Here is a 12,507-nt window from a genome sequence, read left to right as displayed (position 1 = left end):
TTCAATAAGGTCATGGCTGATCGTCAACCTCAACTCCACTTTCCCGCCCGATCTCCAAATCCCTTGATTTCCCTAGTGTCCAAAAATCTATCAATCTCAGCCTCGAATATGTTCAACGACTCAGCATCCACAGCCCTCTGGGGTACAGAATTCCAAAGATTCATAGCCCTCTGAGTGAAGAAATTCCTCCTCATCTCAGTCTTAAATGGCCGACCCCTTATCCTGAGACTATGCCCCCTAGTTCTAGACTCTCCAGCCAGGGAAAACAACCTCTCAGCATCTACCCTGTCAATCCTCCTCAGAATCTTATGTTTCAATGAGATCACCTTTCATTCTTCTAAACTCCAGAGAGTATAGGCCCAATCTATTCAATCTCTCCTCATGGGGCAACCCTGTCATCCCAGGGAGCAATCTAATGAACCTTTGTTGCACCGTCTCTAAGGCAAGTATGTCCTTCCTTAGATAAGGACGCCAAAACTGTGTGGGGTACTCCAGGTCTCACCAAAGCCCTGTACAATTGTAGTAAGACTTCCTTATTCTTGTGTTTAACTTACATATTACAGTTGAACCTCCCTATCACAGGGATACAGCTGAAGACAATGTTCAGTTACCAAGGGGCATGAGGAGTTTGGAATCATAGAATCATAGAATGGTTACAGCATGGAAGGCAGCCATTCGGCCCGTCGAGCCCATGCCGGCTCTCTGCAAGAGCACTTCAGTTTGTCCCACTCCCCTGCCCTTTCCCCGTAGCCCTGCAATTTTTTTCCTTCATGTACTTACCCAATTCCCTTTTGAAAGCCGTGATTGAGTCTGCCTCCACCATCCTTTCAGGCAGTGCATTCCAGATCCTAACCACTCGCTGCGTAAAAAAGTTTTTTCTTATGTCGCCTTTGGTTCTTTTGCCAATCACCTTAAATCTGTGTCCTCTAGTTCTTGACCCTTCTGCCAATGGGAACAATTTCTCTCTATCTACTCTGACAAGACCCCTCATGATTTTGAACAACTCTATCAAATCTCGTCTCAATCTTCTCTGCTCCAAGGAGAACAACCTCAGCTTCTCCAGTCTATCAACATAACTGAAGTCCCTCATTCCTGGAATCATTGTTCTAAATCTTTTTTGCACCCTCTCTAAGGCCTTCACATCCTTCCTAAAGTGTGGTGCACAGAATTGGACACAGTACTCCAGTTGGAGTCGAACCAGTGTTTTATACAAGTTCATCATACTTTCCACACTTTTGTACTCTATACCTCTATTTATGAAGCCCAGGATCCTGTAAGCCTTTTTAACTGCTTTCTCAACCTGCCCTGCCACCTTCAATGATTTGGGTAAACATCCCCCGAGGTCTCTCTGTTCATGCACCCCCTTCAGGATTGTACCATTTAGTTTATATGTCCTCTCCTCATTCTTTCTACCAAAATGTATCACTTCACACTTTTTTGCATTAAATTTCATCTGCCACATGTCCGCCCATTTCACCAGCTTGTCTATGTCTTCCTGAAGTCTATCACGCTCCTCCTCACTGTTCACTATACTTCCAAGTTTTGTGTCATCTGCAAATTTTGAAATTGTGCCCTGTACACCCACATCCAAATCATTAATATATATCAAGAAAAGCAGTGGTCCTAGAATCAACCCTGGGGAACACCACTGTATACCTTCCACCAGTCTGAAAAACAACCATTCACCACTACTCTCTGTTTCCTATCACTTAGCCAATTCTGTATCCATGCTACCACTGTCCCTTTTATTCCATGGGCTTCAACTTTGCTGGCAAGCCTATTATGTGGCACTTTGTCGAACACCTGTTGGAAATCCATGTACACTACGTCAAATGCATTACTCTCATCAACCCTCTCTGTTACCTCATCAAAGAACTCAATCAAGTTAGTTAAACATGATTTGCCTTTAACAAATTTGTGCTGGCTTTCATTAATTAATCCACACTTGTCCAAGTGACTGTTAATTTTGTCCCTGATTACTGTTTCTAAAAGCTTCCCCAACTACCGAGGTTAAACTGACTGGCCTGTAGTTGCTGGGTTTATCTTTACACCCTTTTTTGAACAATGGTGTAACATTCTCCAGTCCTCTGGCACCACCCCCGTATCTAAGGAGGATTGGAATATTATGGCCAGTACCTCCACGATTTCCTCCCTCAATTCCCTCAGCATCCTAGGTTGCATCCCATCTGCTCCTGGTGATTTATCTACTTTAAGTACAGCCAGCATTTCTAATACCTCCTCTTTATCAATTTTTATCCTATCAAGTATCTCCACCACCTCCTCCTTCACTATGTCTATGGTAGCATCCTCTTCCTTGGTGAAGACAGGTGCAAAGTACTTGTTTAGTACCTCAGCCACACCCTCTGCCTCCATGCGTAGGTCTCCTTTTTGGACTGTTACCATTTACCATGTGAGTACTTCGTACTTTATTCCAAGAGACAATGCTAACTGGTGAGGGCTCTCGTGAACTGTATGTTATAAATCATTTATGTCTCTATTTTAGCATTAGTCACATTTTCTGCATTTTAAAACTATACCTGAGTTTATAAATAAATTTGAATGATTAATTCTTTTAATCTAAGGAACCCTCAGCTAGTGTATAGTATTAGTACCGATTTGAAGTGAGTGTGGGAATGCGTTGTGAGACTGCACTTAATCCAATAGCAGTACCATAAACTGGATTATTGTAAATCCCCAGGTTTTTGTGCTCTGCTCGAACATGAAGCAAAATAACCCAACACTTTAGATCATAAGCAGCACACCTACTTACAGAAACTATCAGTAATTGGGGGCAGTTGGTGGAATAAATACCGCTTCCAAATTAATGGGACGGTAAACAAAATAATAATTTAACTGCCTGATGAAATGGCAATACTACAGGCACAAGAAGAATTAGAAATGGCTTGGCCAACAGCAGTGGACAGCCAATACCATTTGTTCAGAACATTTTCCAAAAATGTAAAAGGAAAGGAGCATTGCAGGCTGGAGAAGGAGTGTAAGTACCAGCATGAGATTCAATTATGCAAACTGGCACTGGAGAGAGAAAAGAAGCAGCATCCTGGAAATCGCTACCTATCAGTATTGTGGGATACCTTCACCGCACGGACACCAATGGTTCAAGAAGAAGAACCATCACTAGTTTCTCAAGGGAAACTAGGTATGGGCAATAAAGGCGGCCTTGCCAGTGATGCCCATATCACGAGAATGAATAAAATAAAGTGAGGACTAATTATGTAAATGCACAAGACTGATTAAGAAGAGATAATGCAGATATATGAGGTGGAAGAAAACAGGAAGCAATGACATGGACTTTTACTGACAGAACAAAGCAAGACCCTACAGATTGTTGACTTGTAGGTCCAATGAATTTGGCCCATTATTCAGTATCTAATAAGTTTATTAAATCAAACCTTATACCAAATCTTAAAAAAGGGACAATATAGATGGGCATTTAAGTGCAGTGAACCAATAATGGTGAGGCAAATAAATATAGTCACAGAAGCTGATAACTACACTTAGAGATAATGCAACAACAAAAACTTGCATTAATATAGTGCCTTTAACTTAGTAAAATGTCCCTTGTTGCTTCACACTGCATTCTATGAGTAGTGCAGGTTATTATGAAGTAAACTAAGTATTTCTTACTGCTTTACACCTCATTTCAGAAGCAGATCAGCATGAATTTACAACATTACATAATGCTCATGATCACAGTTAAAGAGTTAACAAAACATTGGGAATCTGCTTTCTTGAACCGTGTGGTATTTTTTGTAGCGGTTTCATTCGACTGAATGACTCGCTAGACCACTTCAGAAGGCAGTTAAGAGACAACCACGTTGGTGTGGGACTGGAAGCAAATATAGGTCAGACCAAGTAAGGATGGCAGGTTTCTTTCCCTAAAAGAAACAGTTGGGTTTTTAAGACAATCCGATAGCTTCATGGTCACTTTTACAGATTTTTAAAACTAAATTCAAATTCTCCAACTACCATGGTGGGATTGGAATTCACGTTCAGCATCAATGTGAGAGTTTCTGTTGATTCAATGGAGGTTTACATATATTAAAAGCAAAAATAGAGCAATCCTAACTCTTTTTCTCCTTATTACTGATGCTGAGACAAGTTGAAGGGTCCTCTGAGATCATAGAATCATAAAAACAGAAAACGCTGGAAAAACTCAGCAGGCCAGGCAACATCCTGGGAAAAGGGGGAGGGGATGACAGAACCTTTTCCCAGCCCCTACTTGCTTTAAAATCTATCCCCTTTCCTGTTTTTTTCCAGTTCTGACGAAAGGTCTTCGACCTGAAACGTTAACTCTGTTTCTCTCTCCACGGATGTTGCCTGGCCTGCTGAGTTTTTCCAGTGTTTTCTGTTGTTATTTCGGATTTCCAGCATCCGCAGTATTTTGCTATCATCATAGCATCATAGAATGATTACAGCACAGAAGGAGGCCATTCGGCCTGTCGAGTCCATGCCGGCTCTCTGCAAGAGCACTTCGGCTAGTCCCACTCCCCCGCCCTTTCCCTGTAGCCCTGCAGATTTTTGTCCTTCATTCCTACCAAAATGTATCACTTCACACTTTTCTGCGTTAAATTTCATCTGCCACGTGTCCGCCCATTTCACCAGCCTGTCTATGTCCTCTTGAAGTCTATCACTATCCTCCTCACTCTTCACTATACTCCCAAGTTTTGAGTCATCTGCAAATTTTTAAATTGTGCCTTGTACACCCAAGTCCAAGTCATTAATATATATCAAGAAAAGCAGTGGTCCTAGTACTGGCCCCTGGGGAACACCACTGTGTACCTTCCTCCAGTTTGAAAAACAACCGTTCACCGCTACTCTCTGCTTCTTGTCACTTAGCCAATTTTGTATCCATGCTGCCACTGTCCTTCTTATTCCATGGGCTTCAACTTTGCCGGCAAGCCTATTATGTGGCACATTATCAAGATATCATTGTTAAGTATGTGTATTGTATTGAACAATTAACACAAAGACTTAAACGTATAACTCAAACAGGTCTTTACTGGTTGGAGGTAGGGACTATACATAGGTCTTTACTTCATGCCCACAGGCGGGAACTGAGGGGGATCAGTACCCACAGTACTATTTATACCCCTATGGCCAGGAGTGGTACTGCGTATCACTACGCCCAACAAGTAGTGCAGTCCTGTCCATAGGTTCAAAGTAGCACACATATTACATACACAACATTCCTCCCTTCCTAGCTTTACAGTCATCTCCCCATTTAACATAACGTAATAACATATATACATATATAACTTCAGGTTTACATAACAGAATAACATAGATACATAGATAACTTCATGTCAAAACAGATCACAGATTCAGTCTCTGCGGAAAACAGTTCACAGATTCAATCTCTGTGGTGGAGTCGAAGTTACAAGTTGGGCAGGACAGGACGTAGTAATATTCGGTGTCGTCCTGATCTAGGCCAGCGAGAGGGTCTTCTATTTCCTCCATACCCAGCTGGGCGTTAGCCAGCTTTTGTTCCAAGTCCAGACATCTTTCCTGAAGAGACTTCTTCATGCGTACCTCTTCATCCAGCTTTTTCTGGGCTTTCAGCAAGTCGTTTACTAATGACCTCATTTGAGATTTTACTACTTCAACTTCTTTTGGAGATTGATTGATCGGACTATTCAATCCCTCTACCGGAGCAGCTGTTTCAGCGGTCTGTTGTTCTACGTTGACGTGAGTCAGCGTACTTTTGGCATCCAAGGGCTGCTCTGTTGCAGTCATCTCAGTCTGTGTTGCCACCTCAGCTCTTCCAATAACCTTTGAGAGCTCCGAACCCCTTTCCTTTGAATATTGAAGTTCGTGTTCAAGTTTTTCCCATTTCAGAGTCCTGTCCTTCAGCATATGCAGGAGTTGGCTGACCGTTAACTCCTCTGACATCAGACGTTTTGTGTGCTCCTGCTCCATTTTCTCCATCAGCTGCTTCTGTTGTCTTTCCAGATTCTCCAACTCTATATCAAAGAACTCTTTCGTTGCATTCAACTCTTGCTCACAACGGCGAAGCATTTGTTCTAATTGCTGTTGTAGTTTGAAATGGAGTTGAGTTCGAGCCCGGTGTCCCTCAGAAATGGGCACATCAGTAGACTTGCCAGACTCAGAATCCACAGTTAAACTATGTTGTTGTTGCTCAGTGGAATTCTGTGCTGAAACTTTGTCTTTTGCACCTGAGTTGGGCTTACCATCATCCGTTCCAGAGTCTGGGCCGACTATCTTCACCGAGTTCTCACTCGTTATTGTTTGTAGGAAATGCCAGTCCATATTCATTTTCCTAATCCACTCCCGTCCTAGTAGTGGAGAACCTCCTTCAGATATCACATATAAGTCCATTATTTGACTGTCTTCGCCCTTGTGGACCACTGCAACCTCTATTTTCCCGATGGGGTACACTCTTTGCCCCGTGTATGTTTTCAATATAATCCCCGTATCCTGTAGGGGAATATGTTGGAATAACTTTCCGTAATCTTTCTTATTTATGACCGTCAATGCCGATCCAGTGTCCAATTCCAGTTTTACTTGGACTCCTTCTATCTGAAGAGTGACCCAAATTGTCTGGAGGTCTGCACCCTTACCAGCGTTGAGTACTCTTAAGCTAGCCAGTTCATGACTGCTAGCGTCTGAATCGGACTCCTGTTCGGTCACCTTGTGTACCTTTGCGTATTTTCCTTGCGGTGACTTCTTGTTGCTGGTCTTCTTCCCTGACCTGCATACTCTAGCTATATGTCCAAGCCTACCACAAGTTCTACATTCTTGGTTTTTAAACCAACACTGGTTCTGATCATGCGTTGTCTTTCCACAACGATAACATTTGCCAGAACTCACACCCAATTTGTGTGCACTGAGCTCCAGTGACCGTAGCTGCATTACTGCCGTGCCTCTCGCTGCGGCTTTGTGTGCTGCTGCCATAGTGACCGCCTTCTCAAGCGTCAGCTCATTCTCCTCGAGCAGTCGCTTTTGTGTATCCTGTTTAAATAAACCACACACAAATTTGTCTCGAAGTGCCTCTGTCAGTCCCGTTCCAAACTGGCAATATTTCGCTAATTTACGCAATTCCAGCAAATAATCAGCATTGCTTTCATGCTGTAGCTGCCTTCTGTCGTAAAATTTAAATCGTTCCGCTAGCATCAGCGGCGTGGGGTTTAGATGATCTTTCAGGACAGTAACAATCTCATCGAACGTCTTATCCGCCGGTTCATCTGGTGATAACAGGTGTTTCAATTGCCCGTATGTCTTCGCACCCATTAAATTTAATAATGTTACAGCTTTATCTTGGTCATGAATTTTATTGGCCTTACAATAATTTTTTACTCTTTCAACATATATGGCCCAATCTTCGAGGTCACTATCAAAGGTGCTAATATTCCCGTGTTTAGGCATTGTAGATTTGCAATTTCTCAGATTTTATTTTGTTTACTTGTTATCAAAGATGGCGGCTTCCCGCTCTTGCCGTCATCCTCCGCCCACAAAATGGCGGTTTTCCCACGCTTGGCGGTCTTCACCCGTCCCCCGACGCCGTCTCCCTTCAGCCTCCGAGTGCGGCCCTTATCTTTGGTCCCGATCGCTGGCCCGCGCTGCGCCTCGCACTTGAAGCGGCTCCCGGCCTCTGGCTTACCCGCTCGCGCGTTTCACCGCGGCTCTTATCAGGGATTGCGATCGCCCTTATCTTCTCCAACTTCCCCAGCCCTGTCTTTGCAGCCAACACTGCACGGCTTACCCCACCACCTAGGTTGAACAAGGAAACTGCAGAAAGACTTCTGTCAGTCGCTGGAAGCTGTCAGGATGTTTGCTGCACTCCAGTGCTCAGTCGCTGATGGAGGCTTCAGAGTCCTAAAGCCTGTCGCTTCTAGTGGGGTGGTGATGTTTGAAACCTCTCTTCAACTGCCGCAGGGTAAGAACCTGACTCGTCGCCAGTGTTAAGTATGTGTATTGTATTGAACAATTAACACAAAGACTTAAACGTATAACTCAAACAGGTCTTTACTGGTTGGAGGTAGGGACTATACATAGGTCTTTACTTCATGCCCACAGGCGGGAACTGAGGGGGATCAGTACCCACAGTACTATTTATACCCCTATGGCCAGGAGTGGTACTGCGTATCACTACGCCCAACAAGTAGTGCAGTCCTGTCCATAGGTTCAAAGTAGCACACATATTACATACACAACAATCATAGATAAAGAATTCAACCTAGGAAATCCTTGCCCTGCATGGCTCAGTATCCTGTCTGGGAACTCCCCCACACACCTGTTGTCTGAAGATCAGCTGGACTGATACGGGACATGTCTGGGAGGGAGGTTTCATTACAGCTCATCATTCCTACAGCACTGTCAATGCCCGCAGTATCTTAAGAGACTGATTGTAGGCACGGGATATCTTGTTTTTTAATATTTGCTGCATATTTGCTAAAACATGACAAACAATGCATGAAAACCCCCAGAAAATTAGTGACTGATCTTTAAAGAGACTGCAAACACCAATCCTAAAGCTGTACCATGGTGTACCTAGAAAGAACCCCCGTCCCTAACGTTACATTATTCCAGTACATCCAATCCTTTCAGTAATTCAACAAATGGATGTTTACTGAGGGAGATGGTCTAGTGGTAAATGTCTATAATACTCCAGAGTTATCCACTTCTTTAAGATCTGCCCTATAACCAAAACTACTGTAGTTCCAAGTTTATATTTTTTTCAATTAAAGTCACTTCTGAGTAATTGAGGATAGTTAACAAGCACCAGCAAGACAGCAACATTTCACAATCACTGACCAATGACATCCAGCTCTACCTCTCCACCACTCCCTCAACGCCACCACCTCCTCTCTGCTTGAGACTGTTTGTCTGACATCCAGTTCTGGAAGAGTCTTAACTTCTTCCAGCTATGGAAGACTGAAGCCATTGTCTCCCCACCCTTTGTCACCAACTCTACTCACTTGCCAGTGAATCCACCCTCCTTGCCAGCCAATGTCTCAGGTTGAACCAGACAATTCAAAACCTCACCCTACTGTTGACTCCGATCTGAGTTTCCAACTCCATATCTTCTCCATCACAAAGACCGAATATCTTCACCTCTGTAACATCACCCACTTCCACTCCTACCTCAGCCAATTTGCCACTGAACCTTAATTCATGCTCCAGACCCAATTACTCCAATGCTCTCCTTGCTTGCTCCTCAATTCTCCATAAACTACAAGTGGTCCAGAACTCTGCTACTGGTATCCTATCCCATATCAAGTCCTGCATGCCTATCACCTCCTTCCTCAGTGGCCTGCATTGGTGCCTCGTTCCTCAATACCTCAAATTCTTGTTTTCGGCTTTTAACGCCTCCGTCGCCTCATTTATCCATATATCTGTAACCTCCTCCAGCCCTACAATCCACCTGGAGCTCTCCATTCCTCTGCCTCCAGCCTCTTGGGTATTCCCTCTCCCATCATTGCACTATTAGTGGCTGTGACTCCAGCCAACCTCTGGAATTCCCTTTGCCTCAACACATCCCTCTCCTCCTTTAAGGCCCTTCTTAAAACCCACCTCTTCCACCAAACATTATGTCAGCCCTCCTAACTCCTGCTTTTCAGTTGAACGTCCATTGTCCACACATCCATGTAAAGCACTTTTTGATTTTTTTTATGGTTAAGATCATAAAGTGCAAGAGCAAGTTGTTGTTTAATACCAGAGAAATTACAGCACTTTTAATTTTTTTTTAATTCTTAAAAAGTGGGCGTTCCTGGCAAGGCCACATTTATTGCTCATTTCTAGTTGCCCTGAGAATGCCCTGAGAGTTGCAACTAGGAATGAGCAATAAATGCGGTCTTGCCAGGAATGCCCACTTGAACCCCTGCAGTCCATGTGGAATTCTTTTTTGTAGCACTGAGTGGTTTACTCGGCCAAATCAGAGTCATTCACATTGGTGAGGGACTGGCGTCACATATAGGCTAGACTTAAAGTTCATTACTGACAATCCGACAGCTTTATAGTCAATTTTACTGGGGTTTTTTAAAATTTCCATAGTTTTAAAACAGCATTCAAGTTCTCAAACTGCCATGGTGAGATTTGGACTGAAATTCTCTGGATTATTAATCCAGCAATGTAACCACTACACTACCATGCCCTTGTAGTTGGCACATGTAACGTTACTCTCAATGTCCTGTTGTATTGACAATTCTCATTTTCAACTCTTTAGTTCAAAAATATATACTTTTTTAGGTTCAGCTTAGTATGGATACTCATTTCTGAGGAGCAAAACTGTTCGAGAACATTGACTGAAATACACCTTCTTTCAAGTATTGATACTTTCAAGTAACCACATTGGATATTACACCACAATGGTGATATTTCCTGCTGGTGGGGCCACTTTCACTTCATAAGTATAAATATTTCACCAGTGACACTGAATTATGAAGGAGTGAGTGAGCCAGAATTTTAAATGAGGAAAGATAATACCTGGAAATGTCTGTGATGGAAATATTTTTCTTTTACTCAGTGATTATGATCTGAACCTGTAAGTAAATGTTATGGCCTTGATTTTTACGAGGCTGGCGGGAACAGTGCACGTGAGCCCAATAGAGAGAGCTGCACCTGGAGAGTCCATGGAAGCCATACTGATCTTAACGGCTTGGCCTCATTTACATAAAAGTTCCCAGAGTCCTGTCCAACACCCAGCCATGAACCACTTCCTGGCCGGCGGGCTGGAGCGGGAACTGGGCAGCTGAAGGCTACAACCAGGGACTCGTGGGAATAGTCTCTGGTAGTTAGTGGGAGGAGAGGTTCAAGGGTGATCGTGCACCAGCGATCGCTGAGGAATGGGAGGTTTCCGTCGTGATCGGGGATGGTGCGGGATTCGCAAGCGATGGAGGGAGGCCGGGGCTGGGGAGGCCCAAAGGCTCCTTGAGGGGCCTGGGGGAAGTACTCCTGCTCCTTCTGGCCCACAAAGAGTTGAAAGAGAAGGTCATTTTTAAAACTTCCCTTGGCCTCTTCTGGCTAATCGGCTCCTCTTGCCATGGTTCTGCTGCCAGGCTATAGACAATGCGGGACTCCCCCTGGCTTGACGTTAATAATACAGTGTGGCAGCGATGACGTCATTGCCACTACAACTTTTGCATCTTAAGTAGGCCCCCGCCTGCTTTTAGCGAGAGTCTCGTTGAGGGCCTGAATCGCTACCATTAACATTATGGAGGCCAGGAACGCAGCGAATTGGAGACGGGATTTTGATTTTCAAGATTTTACCCCCTCATCCGACCCTTTCCAGCCCTTTTGGGGGAGGTTGAAATCGAGTCCGATGATAAAACAACACTGCAGGCCACTGAGAGTAAATTTACATGTGAATCACCAGTTTTGATTTGCGCATGTGTGCCGTATCCTCGACGTAGAAGCCATCCCCAAAGATGAATTAATCAATTCGAATTTAGTGCCTAGATAATAAGCCAAATACTGAAGTGAAATTAACTCTCTATTAATCTTAATGCTTAAATATTGCCAACATTATTCACACAAAAAGTCTGTCAGAAGTAGTCACCACTTTTTACTTATATCCAGTTTTTTTCAAAACTTAGCAAAGATAAGAATTTTAGCCTAACATTACCAGACAAAAAATACAATACAAAATATCTGCAGTCAATGAAAAGCTCAGTAAAGACTTTTCTTACACATAATACCCAGAACATTCTTTCCTGTACTTTTCTAATCTTGAATAATGTTCCAAAGAATATTTCTTAATGGGTTAATACTTCTTCTTGCAATCTTGTCCGAGTTTGTTTTTAGGTTTGGAAATGTTACTGCAGTCCTCGGTAGTTTTAAGTGTTACATATCCTGCTACATATGCAGCTATAAACTTTTCTAAGTGAGCATTTCAAAACATGAAAAAAAAAGAACTTTACCATCTTCCTCAGAGTATAGCCGACATCCCATTGAACAACTGCATCGCTTTAGGATGTATGATCCGCCTACACCGTCTGCATTCAGTAGAACAAGCCCGTGCTAAGGGTCAGCACTCCCCACTCATAATGATCAAAGTTCTGCATTCAGCTGCACACACTGCAAGGTCTCCCCAGAGCAGCAAGCTCGGAGAATGCGGCATGACCCGATGAATTCAGAGCTCTGTTGAACTCAGAGAAGCGATTAGCAGTGGGAGAAGCAATGCATGAATGTGACTCCTTCAGTGGACAAGTAGGCTGATAAAAAGGGGAGGGAGTGGAGGAGGTCTGGGAAAATAAATCCTGTCTTCAGAAATTCCAAAAAAAAGCTTGGAGCCTCTGAACCAGTTCAAAAAAAAATACTTTCAGTCGAACGTTTCAGCTCGAGTTGAAGTACCAGTTATGGTTTGAGAATTCATAATTCTTTAAAGGTTTCAAAATGGCAAGGGTTCCATGAACGTTCTCCTGCTCAAGTAAATTAATGTTACCTCACTCTTTATTAAGCACAAGTCCATTTTTGCCACTACATTCACAGGATACATTAATCTTGCAGCAAATATTTGCACTTGTCATT

The 12,507-nt window shown here is 43.3% G+C and overlaps 1 protein-coding gene across 2 annotated transcripts in view; it reads right to left on the bottom strand.

Annotated features, from left to right (window-relative positions):
* LOC147108583 (pleckstrin homology domain-containing family G member 4B-like) overlaps positions 1-12,165 on the bottom strand; it is a 204,408-nt gene extending 192,243 nt beyond the window's left edge. For both annotated transcript variants that reach the window (XM_086005270.1, XM_086005271.1), the window contains exon 1: positions 11,898-12,165. In XM_086005270.1, the coding sequence (XP_085861396.1) occupies positions 11,898-11,900 (3 nt within the window). In that variant the 5' untranslated portion in view covers positions 11,901-12,165. The remainder of the gene's footprint in view (positions 1-11,897) is intronic.
* Between the last annotated feature and the right edge of the window lie 342 nt (positions 12,166-12,507).

The sequence above is a fragment of the Somniosus microcephalus genome, chromosome 13 (genome assembly GCF_052327205.1).
Source record: "Somniosus microcephalus isolate GS21.2 chromosome 13, FLI_Smic_1.0, whole genome shotgun sequence".
In the NCBI taxonomy this organism is placed as follows: Eukaryota; Metazoa; Chordata; class Chondrichthyes; order Squaliformes; family Somniosidae; genus Somniosus; species Somniosus microcephalus.
This window is presented reverse-complemented; position numbering and strand designations above follow the sequence as displayed.